This window comes from Phalacrocorax aristotelis, chromosome 3 (genome assembly GCF_949628215.1).
Source record: "Phalacrocorax aristotelis chromosome 3, bGulAri2.1, whole genome shotgun sequence".
Classification (NCBI taxonomy): Eukaryota; Metazoa; Chordata; class Aves; order Suliformes; family Phalacrocoracidae; genus Phalacrocorax; species Phalacrocorax aristotelis.
In genome coordinates this window covers 29,741,768-29,765,112 of record NC_134278.1, presented here as the reverse complement: position 1 = coordinate 29,765,112, position 23,345 = coordinate 29,741,768, and the positions used below count along the sequence as shown (strand labels likewise).

The following is a 23,345-nucleotide window of genomic DNA, read 5'->3' as shown; positions in this document are numbered from 1 at the left end:
TTTGGACAATGCCTTTAATAATATGCTTTAACTTGGTCATCCCTGAAGTGGTCAGGCAGTTGGACTAGAAGGTCATTGTAGGTTCCTTCCAACTAAAATAGTCTATTTCTGTTCTGTTCTAAATTACAGCTTAGCTCCCTCATCTTGCCTCTCCTTCCCAAATTATGCTACATATATTACATGTCCATACAGCAGGCCTTCCACCTCATTTCCATGGTTCGTCCCTGGATACCTCCCTGTCCTCTCCATCTCTCTGCATTTCCAGGCACAAAGGACAGGGGAATTGCAGCAGCAAGTTCTTCCATCACCCATCAGCCTGCAGTACCTCATCAAATACCTTCTAATGTACTGCAATGCAAAGAGAGGTTCCTACCAGAACCTTGTGCCGGAGGTCTGCAAGCAAATCAGTATTTAAAATTGGTGATTGTAAATGTATGGCAATGTATAGAAATGCATTTATACTTTGCTTCACCTATCTTTGTTAAGGAAGCTACTTCCATCAGGAGCATGTGTTGTAGCTCAAACATCCAACCTGCCTTCTGCTTCATTAGAAGCATGACGGATAAGAGGAGGAATAGCCTGGGTACTGTTAAAATAACTTTTCTAAACTCAGCTAAGAAGACATTTTGCACTCTGTTCATCAGTATTTCTGTACTCAAGAGCAAGTTCTGGTTTAAGAGCTATACTGGAAACCAGTAAGAGAAACAGTGGCTGCAGAGTTTTGTGATGAAAAGGGCATTTTTCTGAAGACTTTTGTAGAGCTTGGAAGACTGGAAAATACAATGCTTGGTAGAAAATTCCATTCCTTTTTCAATATTATCTTTGCAAATATGTGAGCTCATATTTAGAACTGAATAATACTCATCCCACAGTATGGCTGCTGATCCTGGAGCCAGGCACTGAGCTGATAACTGTTCAAAGATAGCCAATGATAACATTAAAAAAATTGACTATCTGATTGTAATTCTGTAGCCTGAAGTCTTCATCTCTTTCTATCCCTTTTTTTCTATCTTATTTTTTGCAATATATTGTAAAGCTGTGGTTCAAGATGCATTGGCAGTGGACGCTGAAATGAACATTCATTTAAACTTATAACAGAAAATTCAAAGACAATGAAACCATTATTCTCTTCTTTGTCACTTTATTCTCTTTGTTAAGATTTTTTCTTTTCACATTATAGTTAGCTTTTCTTTTACCTCCTACTTTTATGCTCACCTCTGATAAGGTGTACAATGTTAGGGAAGTAGGTAGCCAACCATATTAATATATTTACATAACAGGATAATTTGTCATTATTTGTTTGCGAGGCAATGGGACATATCACACCTTATTACTTGTTCAGTAGTGGGAATGCAGAAAAGGACAGTGATGAATGGTGTAGGATTGACAGGGAGACACAGGAGGACAAGATCAAGGACAAAACATTGATAAAAGACTTCAGTACTCTGTCAGAGCGGTGTGTATTTTAGGCACAGCGCTAATTTGGTGTGTGTTTTTGCATGGCTCATAAATGGAGCTATTGGGACACATCTCTCTTCTTTACCACTTCAGACTGTACACTGCAAGAGCAAGAGTGGAAATCAACTTGGATAGTGTCTAGGCAGGAAAAGCAAAATAACCCCATGTGGTTAGCAGTGCCCTCTGCTATTTCAACCAGCCCCAAACGTTTTATAAATAATGTTTTGAAGGACTGTGTTTCAAGGAAAAGAAGACTATAAGATCATAAACTTTTCTGCACAGTCTTAGCTCCATAGCTTTATAATCAAAAGAAAGAGAATAAAAGGAAAAGGTGGAGTGGTGTGACACAATTTTACCAGTAACTGTATTTTTCTTACAGGGTTATTAATTTTTTTTTAATTTCTAAGTGAAAAATATGTAAGAGTTTGGCGAACTAGTCTATATTAAAGTCAGAATAATGAAGGTCATGGCACAAAAGATATCTCAAAGACTGAATGCTTTACATTGACACACAATTACTGATAACCTTTAACTTTTTGATGTGATTGGATAGAGAACTCTTGAAAAATAATCCTTAGTGTAGAGAAGAAACATGATTAAAAATATGGTATAAAATCTATAAGTGTCAGAAACAGATAAATATATGGAATAGCTGTCAAGCTATATAATTGAATTAGCCACATATATAAGCTTTTGGTTCATGATTAATTAACATTTCTAAACACATTTTACTCTCCAGAGATTAGCATAGGGAGGACTATTTACAAACACTTACTGAATGTGCCTTCCTGCTAAGGAAGTTTTACTAGGTGAGAGAAACTACTTCAACACTGTGGAGAAACCTGTGGAGAAGTAAACCAAAATAATGCATAATGTTTTTCATAAAACATGCCTGTGGGGCTCCTATTGCCTTATACAGTATTTCTCCATTTGGTCACCACATGCCTTGTAAAGGTACAGCTCCATATGGTGGTCACGCACTATTTCAGGTAGCATCCAAGCACTGTGCACACACACGGGGGAGGACCAGCACGGAGGGGAGCATGCATGGGGTATGACAGCTGGTTAACAAGTGCAGGTAGTGCTTCTGCAAGTCAACAATAAAAAAAGGCAGTCCGATCAGGGAATTTGAAATTCCCTAAACCCACGGGTGGGTCTGAGTTGCTCATCTGGAGAAGACGACGTGCCCTGCTTCCTGCCAGCTGCCTGGTAACCACTATTACATAAATCTTTGTGTGCCCAGATATTAAGTTTAGCTCGCTGTCAGTGATATACTGGATTTACTGTCGCTTTGACTTGTGTAACTGTACTACTGATTTGTATTTGTTGCTGTGCTGTTATTTTGAGATGAATTGTTTATTCCAAAAGCTGGTGGTGTCTGTTACCACAACTGGAACCTATAGCATGGCAGGGTTGTCTTAAGCCCCTGCAATGCTGGGTATGTTATCGGATATACTTCATGGCCCCGGCAAAATGCACAGTTAATACTGAATGGTGTCATGGTTTAGCCAGCAGCTCAGCCCCACACAGCTGCTCGCTCCCTCCCCCACTGGTAGATGGGGAGAGAATCAGAAGGGTAAGGCTCGTGGGTTGGGATAAGAACAGCTTAATAATGAAAATTAAAAGAAACAACAACAGAAATGCAATGTAAAGGAGAACAATGAGAGGTGCAAAGCCCCGGGGGAGGGGGAACGAACCGCCGAAACAAACCACACACACCACAGCCACCCACCGACCCGCCGCCGCGCCACTCCCAAGCCGCAACCACCCCCCCTTCATATACTGGCCATGGTGTCACGTGGTACGGAATGAACCTGCCATTGGCCAGTTGGGGTCAGCTGCCCCCGCCATGGCCCCGCCCCTCACAGTCCCGCCCCCCCCGCCACGCGGCAGAGCGCGGGAAGCTGGAAAGGCAGCCGCCCCGCCACGGTGAGGAGAATTAACCCCCAATCAGCCAAAACCAGCACAGATGGAAAGACTGCAAAGAGCTGAGAGAAGATGCTCAGGTAGTTAAAGATGGACATTATTTACGTAAATTGCTTCTTGTCACATGTTTTGAAAGGGGCTGTGCTCGGACGCCCAGGGGTACGAGATTAAAAGGTCGATTTGCAAAGAACGTTTAGTGACTGTGCTCTAACCTGGAGTTCAGAGATCTGTACTCAGTTCTTCAATACACACCAGACTGTGCACAATTTTGTGCAAATAATTTAATTTCTGAGTGCCCTATGGTTCCCATTCTTTAAAATCGGAAAAAAAAGTGTTACCTTGATTTTACAGAGAATGAGTTCAGAATTTCTAAATCATTTAGCTTTTATGGCAGTGAAGACCAGAGACAAAGAACATGCAGAATGGGAAGTAGTTGCGGGATACAGAGAAGGTAAGCTTCATCCCACCTAACTTTAGAAGTCTGTAATACTTCAACTTACAACCAAATGCTACTTTTCTCTTTGGTGGGGTAAAATACGCATTTTAGAATACTGTTCACCTGACTTGTATAAGGTAGGTGTTTTGTATGAAAGACACTGCATCCTAAATGTGCTTAATTCTTCCACTGCTATAAAGTGCAACCTTTGGTGGTCAGCTGTTATGTAGACATCTGTATCACAGATGCCTTCATTTGGTCAGATGCCTGCCATCCACATGTGCAGATTGCTTCTAACAAGTGGGAACCTTAGGGCTTAGATACATCTTTTTCCTGTAGTAAATAAATATAGAAAAAGTAGGTATGCAATACTGTGAAATGAAAAAAGTCTAAAAATTAATAAACACCAATGTGAAATAAAACATTTTTGTATTACAATATAGCAAAAAATTATTACATACCAGATTTTTTTTGTGAAAGTGCAGAAGGAATTACTGTATGTAAGCTTTCTCCATATGGAGATCTTGAAAGTAAAGTGCAATTCTTGTACCCGGTTCTGGCAAACTGTAGGTAATTGCAGTGTAGGTAAAGGTCTAAGCCAGAATGTGTATCATGCTTTTGGTTGAAGATAGAGCTCCCATCTTCTTACCTTCATATAGATGTTCGTTCAGAGTACACCCATGTTAAAGATCATGGATGTAGGCCACTCATTCAGCGTGCTCTCAGAAATAGCTATCCTGCCTCAGGAACTCTTAAGTAACATGTCACATTGACATTCTCTGATATACCGTCTTCAGGAGTTTACACAATATTCTACAAAACATGTCAATTCTGTCTAAGATGTTTCAAACTTGGACTATCACTGAGGTGTCTCTAAGAAGCGTTTTAAGACTGTTTGACAGTGTCAAGATTTTGACAGTTGACCAAATATATACAACCTGTCTGCAGACGCTGAGTATTGCTGTTTATATTTACCGGTATTAACATTTTTTATAAAACTGCCTATCTTCCTGTACCATTTTCTGTTAAATTATTGCTATAAAACTTCAACATCAATTTGGCCTCGTCATTTTTCCCTCAAGCCTGTTTTCTTAGACTTTATCCTAAAAGCAGGAGGAAACAATAGGCAAAACCACAATTTAAGACAGGATGGCCAACCTTTTCCGTACTGTGGGGAGCCCGGGCTATATGTAGTGTCACAGACCATGTATAAATGGTGATATAAGCCTCTGGAGTCAAATGATAGCAACTTCCTACGACAGTGAACCTACCAAAGTAAATTTTGGATAACATGTTTAACTTACTAAGGCCGGTTCCCACTTCTACCTTCTTAAAAGACTAGCTGCATGGCCCTCATTTTAGGTAAAGTTATTGAAAGATAAATAATTTTTTTAAATAACCTTAAATAAGAACAGTTCTGTTATCAACACAGTTTGTCATGGCTCCAACAAAACCTCCACCCACTAAATCTATCACTCTGTTACCTAAGGAAATGCACAGAGAAAAGATGAGTCTTGTCTCAGTAACCCCGAATTTGTTGCTCTCCCAGCTCATGGGCCAAAACTATTCTGGCTTAAATGCTTTAGTTGTAAGTATGAATTGAGATCTGTGAGCCTTTTGTTCTAGGATGTGTCAAAATTGCAGTGAAATTGAAACTGGTATGTAGTAATGATCTAAGAATATGGAGAGAGAGAGAGAGATATTAAAAAACCAATTTTCTGTATGTTGTGCAGCACCTGGTCAGTGGGAGTAGCATCCTTCTGCTGTCCAGGTCCTGCTGTTGTACATCACTTCGCAGGATGTTCCTTTGCCAATGTTTAATCCATCTATATATGCAACGCTGAAAAGAGCAAGTAGAAAGGCAAGAAAATACCTCCCCAGCTAGAAAGCTCCAAGGAAGCAGCTGAGGCAGTGGCATACTTCATCCTGGGAATAAAGCGTTTTACCCTGCTGGGAATAACTTGTCAGGAATACACTCTTCAGTGATTTCTGTCAGCAAACCAAATTACCTGGCTCTGTGGAGGTACGTGATAGAATTTGTCTTTCCCATTATAAAGGGAAGCAGGAAAAGACAATGAACACAAAGGCCTCCTTTATCTTAAAATCTTCTTCTCTCAAATATTTTGTGTTTTACTAAATAAATAAAAAGAAAGAAATAAAGAAAAAGAAAGAAAGGAAGAATACTTCACATTAAAGGAGCTGCCTGTCTGTCATAGCTTCCGGAGAAGCAAAAAATGCAGAATTTGAGCCTCCCTCAGGCATGTTCAGGTAGTCTGAGGGAATACTAGTGGACTGCAGCCAACACCAATTTTAATATGTGAGAGTTGTGTTTATCCTCCAATGCAGGACTTGACTCACAAAGGTCTGAGACGTGAGGTTATGTTCAGTCAGACTAAGTTGAGAACAAACTCATTGCCAGTTGTCTTCTAATTAGGACAAAATCACTGTTTCATATGGAAATTTCCTGGCTCCCATTTAAAATCACAGAACAAGGCATAATGTGCCACATGTGTGAAGTAGTGCTTAATAAATGGGACGGTACACTCTGTATTGCTGCAGACTCCAAGTCTGTGCTAGAAAAGGTTTGTCAGAGCCTATGCCTGCACCTTTTGTCAGACGCAGATACTAAGGCAATGTCTGCCGCTTCAGTGCCAATATGGCAGGTTTCCCAGGTTGCAAATTTAGAAATAGATTCCACAAACTAGAGATGGTGTTACCATTTTCACAATTATGTGAGATTGTTTCTCCCACACCATAAGTATTTAGGGCCAGATGCTTAAAGGTACTTAGGCTAACACAGATTTACTTAGGGAGGATTATAATTCTTTACTAGCGCTTCCCAATCTGCTTTGTTCATGGTGCAGCTATATAGTCCTTCCTCCCCCAGTCCCTCCTACTGCTTTCTTTTGTAAAGCTGGATACAGCCACATTTGGTGCTCAGATTGGTTGGAGATAACTGCTCAAACCTTTTACATCTAGCCCCATACCCAGTCTTTCAGGATTAAGCTTTACTCAGCTATTCTTCCTCTCTCTCCTGTTTTTCACTAAACCATATTGTCAACATGAGCATTATGTTACCTCTGCTCTGAGCATTGACTACAAGAATTGACCACAGCAGCCTGACTACTTGGCTCCAGCCAGCAGTCCTTGGGGCCATGTGGGTGCTTAGTACCAGTGCTCTACTGACCACTTACCAGTACAGATTATGTGTATAACTTTATTTTATTTGCTTTTTATCTGATTTTTTAATCCCACAGTTTTTGTCAGCATAAAGTATAAACTTCTGTGTCACAAAACCAGTAGGTTTGAATGAACCTGTAGCCTTCACAGCTTTGGAGGAAGCAGGAGGATATAGTTGGCAAAGGTATTTTAGAAAAAGCTATATGCTTTGCTTGATCAGTGCCCAGCATAAAGCAAATTTTCATTAAATTGAACCTAAATGACAGTAAAAAAAGGATAAATAATTTGTCAGTACTGTGAATTATACATTTTTGGATACTCAGTTCCTGAATATTCAAACAGTTCAAATGATGGAGCAAATAATGTGGAAAATGTGATTCATATAGGTCCTATTCACTGTGCTGCAGATTCATTCTTTTATGATGTTTCCTTTTATTATTTCTCTACCTCTGAAGAACTGTTATTCCTTAACCTCTTCAGCACATCCTTGTACTCGCTTTCGCTCAGAGATGGCATTTCTTTTAACAGGATAATTTATTTGTATTTTTTCTTTTGTCTGAGTTTTGAGTAAATGTTGCAGTGTACTTCTGTTTGTAACAATGCTATCTAGAATCCAGGAGATGGCAGTAGTTGCCAATAATTCTGCTGTAAAAGCAGTCTACAAAATTTATATTTATAAAACTATTAATAATATTTATAAATCTATTTAACCTATTTTTAAAAAATAGAGATTACACTCAGAGGAAAGCCAAACTATGTCTGCCTGTGAGTAAAATATTACAACATGTCAAATTATCAGTATCATGTATTAGTTTTTAAGTTCTAAAATGGGCTATTAAATAGAACTTGCAAATACATATATTAAAGAATTTGCCCTAACACTGAATTTCTTTTTTTTTTTTAATCCAGCTATTAATATTAGCCAACCTAGTTTTAGTGGCACAGATGTCTTCGGTTTTACCTCATTCCTAGCTTATTCTACAATCCCAAATATCACCTTCTACTACGAATTCCGCTTGAAATTTCAGTTGGCAAACCACCACTCAGCTTTACAAGATAACTTGATTTTTTTCACTGGACAGAAGGGCCAAGGTAAGCTTTATTTTTATTAGCTGTTCATACAAGCTTTCAAAAATTCATTAAACAAGTAACATTAAAATATACACAGCTATTTCTTGATTATTTTTAGGATATAATTTCATTAGGAGAAAAATAATCTCTGCAATACTTTATTGTTTTGTAAACACACAGTAAATAATGAGATTGTATAAATGTTTGTTTTCATTAAGAAGTATAACTCCTTCAAGTAATTAAAGTCAACAGTTAATCTGATGCTTGAGGTAGCGTATTTCTGAACAAAATAAATAGAAAACAGAAGATTAAAGTTCTTTTTTCTGTCATAAACATAAATTTAATTATTGATTACATTTATTTGGTGCCCAGTTTTGAGAGATGCTACCTCAAATCTTTTTCCACTCATACTTATTTTATTGGAAAATCAATCCGTCCACCCAACGTGCCACAGCCACCCTGCCATTTCTTCTTCCAGTGTCCTTAAATGACCTGCTGCGGGACCAGCCATGAACTGCTGCTTACTTGTCACAGTGGCTGCACTTCCATGGCCTACAGGACTCTCAACACTGAAATCCAACCCTGTGGCAGCCAGAACTGGATTCTGTTACTTATGTAAAATATGAGACCCTAGCCCCTGATGTCACTCAATGCAAGTTAACCCAAGCTAGCTATGAATAAGTTGTGCTACAATCTGTATAGTGAAGTGTTCGACTTGGTCTGATTAACACTGCTGAGAAGTAGGTTATATAAATCTACTTACAAGATTTGTACTAAGATTTTAGCTATGTTTTACGTATCTCTTCACAGCAGCTCAGTGTTGTAGACTGACATGACCTCAGCATTGAAATGGGATAAAATAGTAATACTACCTGTGTTCTGTCCATCTTAGCATTACTGCCTGCAGAGGACCCATAACACTGATGAAAGTTGAGAAAAATTTAATGAAATGTTAATGCAGACTTAAAGCAGTCAGGGTAGAAAGTACTTTATATTTAATAGATCATAGGAAACATTGCTTATTTTTACCTCAATTGTTTCTGCAATTGGAACATGAGCTAACTTTTAGGTTTGCCGTTGTCCTGTGGGATTTTTAAAGCCTAGGAGGGAGATTTGGTGATGTGTCTTTAGGTCTAAACCTATTACAGTAGGAGAGTGATTTAGGTACATAAATACAAGTCTACTGCGACAGTAGATGCTTTACCATATCCAAAACATCATGTGAGTTTGGCAGATATGGCCCAAGACTTGTGGGAACCCTACACTTACGCTGAAAAGCATCAGAAAATTAATACATCAGAAAAATCACAGAATCCCAGAATCACAGGTTGGAAGGGACCTCAGGGATCATCTAGTCCAACCTTTCTAGGAAGAGCACAGTCTAAACAAGATGGCCCAGAACCCTGTCCAGACGACTCTTGACGGTGTCCAACGTGGCCGAGTCAACCACTTCCCTGGGGAGATTATTCCAATGGGTGACTGTCCTCACTGTGAAAACTTTCCCTCTGGTGTCCAGTCGGAATCTCCCCAAGAGCAACTTGTGTCCATTCCGCCTTGTCCTCTCCATGGGACTCCTTGTAAAAAGGGAGTCTCTATCTTCTTTGTAGCTACCCCTTAAGTACTGGGAAATGGTGATGAGATCCCCTCTGAGCCTCCTTTCCTCAAGGCTGAACAAACCCAGCTCTCCCAGCCTATCCTCGTATGGCAGGCTTCCCAGTCCTTTGATCATCTTGGTGGCCCTTCTCTGGACCCCTTCCAGCCTGTCCACATCCTTTTTGTATAGCGGGGACCAGAACTGTACACAGTACTCCAGGTGTGGCCTGACAAGCGCTGAGCAGAGTGGGACGATGACTTCTTTGTCTCTGCTGGTGATGCCCTTTTTGATGCAACCCAGCATCCTGTTGGCCTTCTTGGCCGCAGCAGCACACTGTTCCCTCATGTTGAGCTTTCTGTCCACCAGGACCTCCAGGTCCCTTTCCACAGAGCTGCTCTCCAGCCAGGTGGATCCCAGTCTGTGCTGCACTCCCGGATTGTGTTTTCCCAGGTGCATGACCTTACAGTTGTCCTTGCTGAACTTCATAAGGTTCTTGCTGACCCACTCTTCCAGCCCATCCAGATCTCCCTGCAGAGGAGCTCTCCCATCTGGAGTGTCTACTTCCCCACTCAACTTGGTGTCATCAGCAAACTTCATCAGGCTACACTTGATGCCATTATCCAGATCACTTATAAAGATGTTGAATAACATTGGGCCCAATATTGATCCCTGGGGGACTCCACTTGTGACAGGTTGCCACTTGGAAAAGGAGCTGTTTATCACCACCCTTTGGGTGCAGCCTCTCAGCCAGCTCCCCACCCACTGCACAGACCACTTGTCTAGGCCATAATGCATTAATTTCTCCAGGAGGAGACTGTGGGGGACTATATCAAAGGCCTTGGAGAAGTCCAGGTAGACAACGTCCACCGCCCACCCCATGTCAACCAGGCAAGTCACTTTGTCATAGGAGGCCACCAGGTTTGTCAAGCACGATCTGCCTTTAGTGAAGCCACGTTGACTTTTCCCAATCACATGCTTCGTTTGACTTGTGATGGCCCCCAGGAAGATTCGTTCCATAATTTTCCCAGGGATTGAAGTAAGGCTGATGGGCCTATAGCTACCCAGATCCTCCCTCGAGCCCTTCATATAGATAGGGGTAACATTTGCCTTCCTCCAGTCCTCTGGGACATCCCCCGTTCTTCATAACTTCTCAAAGATTATGGAGAGTGGCCTTGCAATGATGTCAGCCAGCTCTCTCAACACTCTCGGGTGGATGGCGTCAGGGCCCATTGATTTGTAGGGCTCAAGCTCCTGTAGTAATTCGTGTAACTAACTCTTCCTTCACTGATGGCGGGTCAGTGTTTGGATCAATCGCCAATTTTGTTCCCAAAGCCTGGGACCTGATGGTGCTGGTAAAGACAGAGGTGAAGAAGGTGTCGAGGACCTCTGCCAGAATATTTTCTTAGGTCTTGTTTTCTGTTAAATTTGTTTACTTAAGTTCCTGTAGGCTCTGGGGGTTCTTCCCCTTTCTCCCTGTGGTAGACTTTGAGAGTCAGACTGTTAGTCTATTACAATGCAAACTAAAACATGTTATCTTAGAATGGCTTGGTGGTTTACATATCTGTCATATAATTAAGTCTGTTACTTTTCATTTGCAAAGTTCCTGTCAAATATAGCTAGTGCAGCTCAGCTGATCAACTGCACTTCAATGTGCCATGATACCCCAATACAGCACAGGGACAAACAGCCACAAACTGATTTCCTTAATTTATCTGAGTGTAATTTTGCTCTGCCTCTGTGTGTGAACCAGACTTTGCTAAGTTGTTTTCCAAACTTCAGCAAAATATGGTCAGGCCTGGGTGATCCTGCTAACTGAACTGTATTCAACAGTATTTTAACTGCATTCAGGTTTAAAAACACTCATGCCTCATTTTACTCCCACGGCAGTCACCATTCACTCCCAGGCAGCTTTTCCTTTCAATTACTAATTATTTATTGTTGTGGATGGAGGAAATATTGTCTTTCTTTTTTGGGTAGCCAAGTAGAAATGGTGCATGGAGTTGACACATTACCTAAAACATTTCCATCTAGTCATTCAGAAAGCAGCTTTCAGAAGCCAGTGTCCCCATCATTAAAGTTTTATAACGATAATACATAGTTCTTTTGTAATACAAACACATATGAATCATTAGAACAGTCTTTTCAATTACAAGAATTAACCACTGCATTCAAGCATGTTTCTGCAATCTTGGGAACTGAATTTCAAACTGTCAATACAGAAATTATAGGAAATGTAACCAAACAAAAATTATACCAATTTCTCCATTGTCTTTACTCAGGATAGAAAAAATGCACATATGAAACGTTGAGCACCAATTGTGCAAAATAACCTGATTTTTTTTCAGCTACAATAATCAAAGGAGAATACCAAAAAGGTCTTAAAAATAAAACAGCTACATTGCACTAAAGTCTATCTCAAAAAGGCTTGCCTGTCGGGTGCACCCTGTAAAGTCAAAGTCCTTGTGAAGTTTAGGTCTTGCAACAATATTTAGCTGAACTGAGTAAAAAATTCTTTCTGATGTCATTTTTATTAACCAGAATAACATTCTGGGCTTATTATGTAGCTGCCAGGCAGAAAACTGGCTTTTTATTATTTTGCATATATTTTTTTTTCATTGACCGCTGCCATACAGTAGTAATGTGTTTCTGCAGCCTCATGTCAAATGGTGGGTGGGCAGCAGAGCACCAGCTGTGGGCAAGGCTGAGAAACACTGAGGTGCCTGGTAAATTGCTGTGTCGCAGTTTTGTTTATTTTCTCCTTAGTTTAAATGTTTGGGGAGTAGCCCCCGTTTTAATTACTAGAAAGCAGTTATTTCTTACCAAGTGAACTTTGCTTTTTTCACCAAGAGGAGATGCTGTTGTACTAACAATTTGCTTTGACCAAGTATCAAGCAATAATGCCCTCACCGTGAGGCGTGTGAGGTTTTTTGCAGCCTGTGATCTTGCTCCAAGGGAGTATTTTTAATATTGCGTTTACATTTTCCCTTTTCTCCATTTCAACCCATTTGGCATAGTTAGCATTCTCTTGCAGTACCCTACCTGATTCCCCTCCACTGTCATCTCTGCCTAAAGCATGGACATTGGTGGTGTGGCTAACCTCTTGTGAGGCACTATTAAATGTTGTCTAATGCAGGGGTGTGTAACATCTTCTTCCTCTTATCCCCACAAAGCTTATAAACCAAAAGTCACCCTAGTTCTAATAACTCACTTAACTTAAAACCAAACCTCTAACAGCAGTCAGATGAACAGTTCTCTCAATTTCCCCTGATCATAGTGGACACACCCTCTTCTTTAAGTCTTGGGGCTATGGCTGACCCCTGGAACACTTGAAAAACACCTCTTTTCCCACAAGCGAGGACAAAAGTTGCCTCTGTCTGTATGTGTACTGGGTGCAGGTGCCCAGGCGCTGGCAGCACTGGGGGGCTGCAGGGCGGCCTCTGTGAGGAGCGGCCGGGGCTGCCCCATGCCGGGCACGGCCGGTTCCGGCCGGCTCCAACCCCCCCCACCCCAGGGCACGGCCGAGCCCCGCAGCCACTGTGGTGGAGCGTCTGGGAAAGCATGTTTAAGAAAGGAGAGAAAACAACACAGAGGGAGGAGGAGGGAACAAAGAGTGAGAAACAGCAAGGGAACACAAGGTCAGAGGAGGAGGAGGAGGAGGAAGAGAGGGAGGAAATGGAGGAGCTCCATGCCACCTCCACAGAGGAGCACATTATCAACACTGCAGCCCGTGGAGAACCCCATGCCAGAGCAGATGGATGTTCCCTGAAGTAACTGCAGCCCGTGGGGAACCCACACTGCAGCAGAGGAAAGGTGTGAAGAGGAAGGAGCAGCAGAGATAAACCACCATGTACCATAGACCCCCACCCCCATGCAGCACTTGGTATTGGCGGGGAAAGAGGAGTTTGGAGTGAAGGAGTGAAGTGGGGCCTTAATGTACGTTAAGCTTTTGTGAATAGTTGTTTGGTACTGACTTTATAAATGGGAGTAATACTGTAAAAACAAAAGCAAATCCACCTGTACCGGTTGCCCTGTGGATATCTAGATAGCAGCACTGCAAAACTGTGGTAGCTATTGTCTTCTGTTTCCAAAATAAGATTTTTCAAATTTTAGATCAATTCAGGCGAAATACATGCTAACTACCATTGCTTTCAAACTGGAATAAACAAATCTGTCCTTTCCAAAAACTTACAAGTATGGTTCTTTACTTATGAAAGAAGAGAAGGTAAATATGTACGTGTATAAATATGGATGTGCTCTTTATTAGGCAGAAAAAAAGGAAGTCTGAAAGGAGAAAGCTATGTTATTAACTTTACTAGAAAGAAATTATTTTCAGGAAATAGAAGAACACTGAATACAAAGAAAAGTCTTCAAAATTAAAAGCACTAAAGCACTGATGGTTTCAAAAAGCACACATCTAAAAAGAAGGAAGTGCTGCTGAGTGTGCTGTTCACAACTCAAGTGTGAGATTATTTATACATACCAAACATTGGCTTTCAGTGTAAATTACTTTTAAAGGCTGTTTGCTGTAGTCCTATGTTGCAGGACACTTAAAACTGGTACGTATAAAAGATTGATTTTTCAACAGCTACAGGGTTTAAATATAAGACAGTCTAAATAGTTTAAAACAGCTAATTCCAAGTTTCATTTGCTGCCCTCTTGCAATAAAAAGGTACTGTGCTTGTTCCCTCCCAAAAACCCCTTTCTTTTGAAGATTTTCTGCCAATGATAGCGTATGTAGTCCTAAATTGAAAGAAATTATTTACTTCATATTTTTAAAGAAATTAGTTCTAAACTGAAAGTTTAAGAACGCTTCAGAGAATTAAAGCCATTCTGACCAGAGAAACTTCAGAAACAAATACTCCAGAGCTAATAACAGATACAAAATCAGAAAAAGCAGGAAGTTTTTTCTCCCCAAAATCCATCTAGTAGTGTATACTCTACAAAATAACCATTGCTGATTTAATAGCTAAAATATTTAAGTCACTTAACTTACAGCCTTGAAAGTGTAAATTGTTAAAACAATTGAGATCTGATTCTATTTGTAGTTATATTAGTGTTAGAAAAATTAAGTCAATAAAATTATGCCATTGTAAGACTAGTACATAACTGGTAATCAACCAGTTTTGAATCCCTAAATAAGTAGATCAGAAATCAACAAAAAGAATATGAATTTCAGATGGCCTGATTTCTTTGAAGCTTACTCTGGAGTCTGTTTTCCTCCCATTCTTGGTACAGACAAGGAGTAAGACAAAGGAATCAAAAAGCCGTCTCATTTATGCAGACTATTAATTAACATTATCTTCACCATCAGGTCACTGTTGTATTTCTTTTATGTACTTCATTTCCAAGAAAGTGTTTAAAAAAGTGCAGACAGCATTTTAAATGACACTTTGTCTTTAATATGCCTCCCCTAGTTTTGCAGGCCAAATCACATAAGTACATTGTGGACACTGCTGAAAATAGAAACTTTGGTAATGATTTTAAAAAAATGTTATTTACAGTTTGGAAGTCCTTCACTGCTAATGTGCCAATGTAACTGAAGGCAATGGGGTTTCAATAGGTCATGAACAAATCATTGTAATAAAAATGAGCAGTGTTTGTGTTCTATTAACTGAATTTAACTGCACATTTTGTACAGGAGCTGTGTATTCAAAATCTTTGGAATAGTATTTTATTTTTATATATATTCATGTTGCATCAAAATAGTAATTGTATAGAGAAATCAAACTTATGTATGGAAGTACTGTTCCCCCTCTGCCATCCCTGCATTGCTAATGCAGCATGCAAGATAAGGCAAATGTGGCAGTTTTGGATGTAAAACAGCAGGATGCAGAACTTCAGTGGGAGGATGAGATATACATATCATTGCTTCTTGTGGGGAAAAGCCCACTTTATGTTTCGCAAATGAAGCAAACTCCCCACGCGCTTGGGCAGAAGCATCAAGACACAGGTTTGAAATGAGGGACACCATATGACACTGCAAGAGCAAATAGGAAGAGGCCTTCCCTAAAACAAATACAAAATGAGATAGCCTTATGAAAACAGAAGAAAATATCAAATAAAACACAGTTTACAGGTGTGAAGTTGAGCATTGAATTGCTTGAATTCACAGGAGAGTTGTAAAAAGTAATTGATGACTTTGAATTTCAATTCAGGACATCCTAATCCATGACTGATAACATTCTTCCCTTTTACCATTGTTTGTATCCAGTTCTTTTACCGTAGTAAGAGTATGTACAAAAGAAAGGGCAAGGGTTGTAAAAAGAAACAGATTGATCATGTTTTCTCTAACTAATGGTGGTTCCACTCTACCCGACGTGAGAAGAGGTACTGAATCCTCTTCAGAGATGTCAGTGTAAAAATCTGTTTATTTGGATGACCAGTAATGGGTCCAGGAATTTAATTCTTACTCATAGGCTTTATGTCAGACTTAAAATCTTTCAGGTGAGATTTTATAGTATAGTACCTGAAAAGCACTAACTCCACTTATAGTGTGTAGTCCTAAATATAAAGAAGATAAATTATTTACTGCAAACTTGCACATGAATGAGTGCTAACCTGAAAGTTTACAAAGACTTCAGAGATGGAGCAGTTCATCTTGAGTGAGCTCAACAAGCATGTGCAGGACAACCAGGGGATCAGGCCCAGCCACCACAGGTTCATGAAAGGCAGGTCCTGCTTGACCAACCTGATCTGCTTCTATGACAGGGTGACCCACCTAGTGGATGAGGGAAAGGCTGTGGATGGTATCTACCTGGACTTTAGCAAAGCCTTTGATACTGTCTCCCACATTCTCCTAGAGAAGATGGCTCCTCATGGCTTAGACAGGTGTACTCTTCCCAGGGTAGAAAACTGGCTGGATGGCCAAGGCCAGAGAGTTGTGGTGAACGGAGCTAAATGCAGTTGGCAGTCATTCATGAGCGGTGTTCCCCAGGGCTCAGTGTTGGGGCCAGTCTTGTTTAATACCTTTATCAATGATCTGGATGAGGGGATTGAGTGCAACCTCAGTAAGTTTGCAGATGACACCAAGCTGGGCAGGAGGGTTGATCTGCTCGAGGGTAGGAAGGCTCTGCAGAGGGACCTGGACAGGCTGGATCAATGGAACGAGGCCAGTTGTATGAGGTTTAACAAGGCCGAGTGCCGGGTCCTGCACTTTGGTCACAACAACCCCATGCAACACTACAGGCTTGGGGAGGAGTGGCTGGAAAGCTGCCTGGCGGAGAAGGACCTGGGGATGTTGGTTGGCAGGCGGCTGAACATGAGGCAGCTGTGTGCCCAGATGGCCAAGAAGGCCAATGGCATCCTGGCTTGTATCAGGAATAGTGTGGCCAGCAGGAGTAGGGAAGTGATCATGCCCCTGGACTTGGCACTAGTGAGACCGCACCTTGAATATTGTATTCAGTTTTGGACCCCTCAGTACAAGGGCATTGAGGTGCTGAAGTGTGTCCAGAGAAGGGCAACGAAGGTGGTGAAGGGTCTAGAGAGCAAGTGTTATGAGGAGCAGCTGAGGGAACTGGGGTTGTTTAGTTTGGAGAAGGGGAGGCTGAGGGGAGACCTTATCACTCTCTACAACTATCTGAAAGGAGGTTGCAGCAAGGTGGGTGTTGGTCTCTTCTCCCAGGTCACTAGCGATAAAATGAGAGGAAATGGCTTCAAACTGTATCAGGGGAGGTTTAGATTGGATATTAGGAAAAATTTCTGTACTGAAGGAGTAGGCAGGCGTTGGAACAGGCTGCCCAGAGAGGTGGTGGAGTCGCCAACCCTGGAGGTATTTAAAAGACACGTAGACATGGCACTTCAGGACATGGTTTAGAAGACGTGGTAGTGTTGGGTTGATGGTTGGACTTGATGATCCTAGAGGTCTTTTCCAACCTTAATGATTCTATGAATCTATGAATTAAAGCATATGGCTGTTCTGACCAATGAAACTTCAGTAACAAATACTCTAGAGCTGCCCTAACCAGGGGCAGCTGCAATAAAGTCTCCAAGTACTCTTGGTTCAAGGGCAGCTGACTGAGCTTGATAGAAGCTGCTAGAGCTTCCTCAGGCGCATATCCACCCTGCTGCCCTTACCTCACAGCAGCAGGTGCTCTCAAGTTTTGAGGCTGTTAAAGTACCTACCATGACAGCTGAAAGCATAGTAGGATAGAATTAAGTCATGGGTAATTCTCACGTGCAACTTGGAATTTCAATTTGCTTTTTTTAAGACTTTGGAGAAAGCTGAGAATTTATTTATGCTGCAGGGAGAGGGAACAGCAATGACTGCTAAATCCACCAGGCTGAACGGGTTTTGTGGATGTCACTAACCTACTCTGGTGTGAAAAAGAACTTCCTCCAAAAGGCCTATAAAAATGTTCAAAATCTCAGCAGTTTCTATTTTAAATCCACAAAAATACCAGAAATATAATTACAAATTAAATAGAGAATATTAAAAATATATACAAAACTTAAAACCATCCTGGCTGATTTTCCTAAAGTGATATATTTTCTGTGGATTTGCAGAATATTTTATGCGTCAGTTTTCATTAAATCCTGGAATAAGTAGTTATTCTATTTTTGTCTTTTCAGGTCTGAGTGGAGATGATTTCTTGGAGTTAGGCCTCCGTAATGGCAGAGTAGTATATAGCTACAATCTAGGTTCTGGCACAGCAACAATCACTAGTAAACCACTTGATCTGACACTCAATATTCATGTTGTCCATCTTGGCAGATATTTCCAAAAAGGCTGGCTGAAGGTAAGAAATTATTTCGTTTAGAAGACTTGCTCTTACATGAAAGTGTTCTCTTTTTTTTTTTTTCTTCTTTTCACATTTTACATGTAGAGTTTAAAAATTACTTTTCTGTTTCCATGTTAAGTTTGGAGGACTGTCTTCATTAGGAGTTTCTAGACGAGATAAATTCCTTTGTTGTAACAAATATAAATGTTTCATTGAAAGGTGGATGATCAGAAGAATAAAACTGTCACTTCTCCTGGGAGACTAGTTGGACTCAATGTCTTCAGTCAGTTTTATTTAGGAGGCTTTCACGAGTATACTCCAGAACTCCTACCAAAGGGATACAGATTTAAGGATGGCTTTCAAGGTAAACATTTTACTGATTTCAATTCCTTTAAAACATACATTAGATTGTTTCAGTTGCCTATCAAATAAAGATCTAAAATCTCTGTCTTTTATAAGGAAACAAACTAAGATCTCCTTGGCTGAGATTCCTGTGGCTTTTTCATTATTTCACTACAATAACATGATGCAAGAGAGTCTTTGCTAAATATTTTTAATACTTCTGTTTCTGATAAAAATGGAATTTGCCATGACATCATTTCTTCTTATCTGTTCCTGTTCTACAGCATTGCTCCAAAAGGACTTGCTTTCTCTGTGGTATAGTTTAGATTCTTCTCCCAGCTAACTCTGACCATTGTCACTGGCAGTGCTGGTTTGGGTAATGGTTTTCATGCTGAAAACTTCTTTCTGATAGGACATCATGAAATCTGAATTTTTTCCCTGACATCATGATCTGGGTCTCTAGACAGGACCTAAGTAATTCCTGCTAGGAATATATCAGCTATTTATCTAACAGTTAATAATTCCTATCTTGAAACTGATATTTGAAGCTCTGTAAAAATCTTAATTCAACTCCTACCAGAACAACTATGAAGCAAAGTATTTGTTCATAATGCTTCTTTATTTGCATTCCTTATTTCCATAGAAATAATGGACTCGGTATTTGTGAGGTAAACAATTTATTTTAAGCACTGGAAAGCCTTTGAAATTAAATAAAAACATTTTGTCAAGGCAGAACAAAGTTGGAGGCACATTATAAAAGGCAGCCATAGCAGTAAAATTAACTTTCATACGCTACTACATGCCATTTCCACTAAGACTATGTAACCACCTCATTTCCAGCCATCACCTTACTTACACAGAAACTTCCTCAAAATCAATTTCTTACCATATAATCAACTCTTCACTCAGAAAGTCGTATGAATTAACATTTCACAGAATCACACAGAATCCCAGAATCACAGGTTGGAAGGGACCTCAGGGATCATCTAGTCCAACCTTTCTAGGAAAAGCAGAGTCTAAACAAGATGGCCCAGCACCCTGTCCAGACGACTCTTGACGGTGTCCAACGCGGCCGAGTCAACCACTTCCCTGGGGAGATTGTTCCAATGGGTGACTGTCCTCACTGTGAAAAATTTCCCTCTGGTGTCATTTCATCTGTCTCCATCTTTTCAGGAAGTATGGATTGAAAAGTTATACTTTTCATAGCTTCTTAACAGCTTGCAAGTAGTCATATCATAAAACATAATGTCTATGCACGTATTTTAATAGTGTCAATATTTGTGAAGTACTTCAGACTTTTTTTATAGACATGTTAATGTTAGGGGTGACCAGCAGGAATCTCTGGTGCTTCACTTTAACTGCAAACCTTTTGCCAGTTTTATAGGTTTCCCATGTTGTAACTGTATTGTGATGGGCAGATCTCTACAAATGCAGCATGAATATTCTTCCAGAAAATAAAAAATATTTCAAAGTTTATGTACTGTTAGTTACCATACTATTTATTGACTTTTCTTACCATTTAAAAAGAAGTTTCTACCTCAAAATTTTGTCCAACATGTGATGCATAAAGTTTTCTCTTTGTCCCTGTCATTCACAGTATTAAGTCTACTAATCCATTCGTGCTCCAATTCCCAGCAGCAGCTTGTCTCTGTTCTCCAGAGTATACTGACTTTCAAGAAAGCTACACTTCGCTGTGACCATTTCCTATGACATTTTCTTATGTAGTCAGCATCTCATTTGTTCTTCTACCTCAGAAATCTCCCCAATTCCAGCTCTCAGGATCCTCAGGATCAGAAATAAACCTCCATAGCCCTTCTCCAGAGTAGGAACTGCAGTACCACTAACATAAAAGAAAAATTTGAACCATTTTACTTCAACCAGTCTGCAGCTATAGGGAGCCCACAGAAAAAGTCTGGAAGTGACAGTCAAGATAAATTTATCTAGCACATAGTTGATTAAACCACTCAGGCTTTTGGAAGGCTGCTGTTGTCTGCTTTTAAAGACATGATTTATTAAAACCATCTTTCTTCTAATACTGGAGTGTACCTCTCCTTTTGTAAGGAGAGGATCACTACTGGATCAAGAAGCACTGAGGTCAGCCTTGCTGCTGCAGACTGTCCCCAGTGTCAGTGTGCACTCATTTAGCATTTTCCCTCTGTACAGCTACTGTTTCAGACCATTTCCTCCCTCAGCTGCATGTCTTTAGCAGTTGTTGTTCAAGTAATTTCCATGGGGGAGGAGGAAACTGAAAAGAAATGTCATTAAAAAACTCTAATTTAATAATCAAAAGATTTTGAATTTTAAGTTTAGGAAATATTGGGGATCAGCACCTACAGATTCTTTCGATCGGCTGATGAATGTTAGATAGTACCTTAGGCAATTTAGAAAACTTCCTTCAGCCCCTGTGAGAGGATAAAGAAACTAGTAAAGACAGGGCTCAGACAAAGCAGCCAAGCTCATGTGGAGTTTAAGGCACTCTGAACTCTGAGCTTCATCTGAATTTGTAGCTCCTTGTGGGCTTACAGGAGCCTTTTGTAAATAGGAACATGGTAGGACTGTTTACTTAAGTATGCAGCTTTTCTTTATTGTCCTATAACAGTGTAATTAAGGGACCTTTGAGAGTTTTCTGAGGTGTGTAGCAGAGCATACTGCAGCTGCTCTAAAAAGTCAGTGTGGGTTTTAGGTAGCTGCAAGTCTTGTGGCCCAAGAGACTCAGCCTGCTTCTTATGGACAATCTGAAATGGAGTATAAAACCAACTGCCTCATGTTCAGGTCTGCACAACTCAACGCTATGAGTCACCTACACAAAGAAAGATAGAGAACTATTTGGAAAAATCCAGAAGTTACAGCTGAATTTCTCACATCTCTGAGACAGGCAAAGAGAAATCTGGTGTCAGGGAGAACAAAAAAGAGGGAAAGTTCTGATGTTTCATGCTCTGTGCTACCATGATGCAGGCTTTAACCATAGAAGCAATTGATGGAGAGCCAGGTCTTGCATCTAGAAATAAGTGAAGAGCGGAGAGGGGGGAGCAACTGATTGTTGCTGTGGTCCTGTCCATAAATAGGGTGAAGTATGGCTATAGAAGCAATCTGTTGTTTGACAGCAAATAGCATTAAATGGAGGAGTAAAAGGCAAAAGAAGCTCTTACCATAAAGCTGAACTGGTGAGGAACTTCTTTTGCACTGAAGGAGCCACCTCTTCATATAAATGATTTTGCAAAGAAGTAAATAAAATTCCAGCTACTGCAGTCACTTTTTAAAATAAAGTAAACCCAGAACTCAGTTGAGTTCCAAATAGATACAAATGTAGCCTTGTGGTCAATGTTATGTTCATGATAAGCTAGAATACATTGCAAGCCTTCCAGGACAAAGATTACTTTTTATATGTTCCTCCATCACAGATGTCACAGAAGGAAAGTGACTTCTGAAGTAGTTTTTAATCAGTGTTGCCTCTTGCACCGCAGTTTGGTGTGATTAATACAGGCCCTCTGGGTGTGTGGCTTACAGCTCAGACCAGCACTGGGTAGTCATTGTGGGGGGTACCTTCTTTTTTAGACAAACACCCCACTACTCACAAGCAGTCAAGAAAAACAAGGAAAAAGCAAAGCACTTTAGGACAGGTAGAATTTTAGAAATGTGTAAATTCAGTGCTGCATTCAGGTAGACCACAGTTTATCTATGTATCTATTTCTGTCAGTTCTTTTGCTCCTTTTTTAGTACATCTGCTTGAAAACACCTGCTTGTGTAATTTTTAGTCAAATTAGTACCAAGTGCTTACAAGCAGGTAAGGGAGACTAGTGAGAAATTTTTGAAAAAATTCTTTGTGTGATAAGGATATATCTGGGAAAAAAAGTAAAGCTGAGTAATTAAGTGATATTTTTTATTATAATCTCTGAAGTTTCCTTAATTCATCGTTGGTAGCTCTTTGGTGGTTTGTGAGCTCTGCTAGATTAGGGTGAAAGCTATAAATTAACTCAAGAGTAAAAAAAAAAAGTAATTGACAGAAGGCTCTAAGTGTGGTCTAAGGAGTCACTAGGCAAAAAGTTACAAATAAAAAGGTAGTACCTCCTCTGTCTTGTTGCATCTGATTTCAGCTTACTTGGATCAAACTCTTATCTTCAGGATCAAACCAAGTTTAGCTCACAAATTCAGAAACTTCTTTTGAGTTCCTCTTACAAACTTGGCTGTGTCAGAAAACCTCTCCAATATTCAGAATAGTTGGCAGTCTGTCATTAAAAGAGGCCCAGAACTGGCAGAGCAAAGGGAATTCAGGTCAGAAAGAAGGCACATTCATCAGCTGATGCCTCTGCAGTAGATTGTATAGTGCATGCTATGACAGGGTCAAATTGCTGCTCTGAGTCTTTATCTGCATCCCACTAAGAATTAGAAGAAATAAGAAAATTAAATTAAAAATCCAGCTGAACTCTCAAAGCTGGGCCAAAAAAACCTCTTGTACCTACTGTATGCTTTGTTTACAAGTGCTCAAGAAGTGTTTCTACCCTAGATGTTCTGCTGGTACAGTTAAACTAGTCATCAACACAAATGCCAGTTTATTTTCCATGATGACCTTACCAGTTCTTGGGTACTCACTGTGCTTTCCATTGTTTACACAGAGCTCTGG

The 23,345-nt window shown here is 40.2% G+C and overlaps 1 protein-coding gene across 1 annotated transcript in view; it reads left to right on the top strand.

Moving 5' to 3' along the window:
• The window catches only part of EYS (eyes shut homolog), a 944,860-nt gene that overhangs the window by 882,866 nt on the left and 38,649 nt on the right, over nt 1–23,345 (top strand). The window contains exons 42-44 of the mRNA XM_075087034.1: nt 7,910–8,092; nt 18,234–18,400; nt 18,602–18,746. Coding sequence (XP_074943135.1) covers nt 7,910–8,092; nt 18,234–18,400; nt 18,602–18,746 — 495 coding nt within the window. The remainder of the gene's footprint in view (nt 1–7,909; nt 8,093–18,233; nt 18,401–18,601; nt 18,747–23,345) is intronic.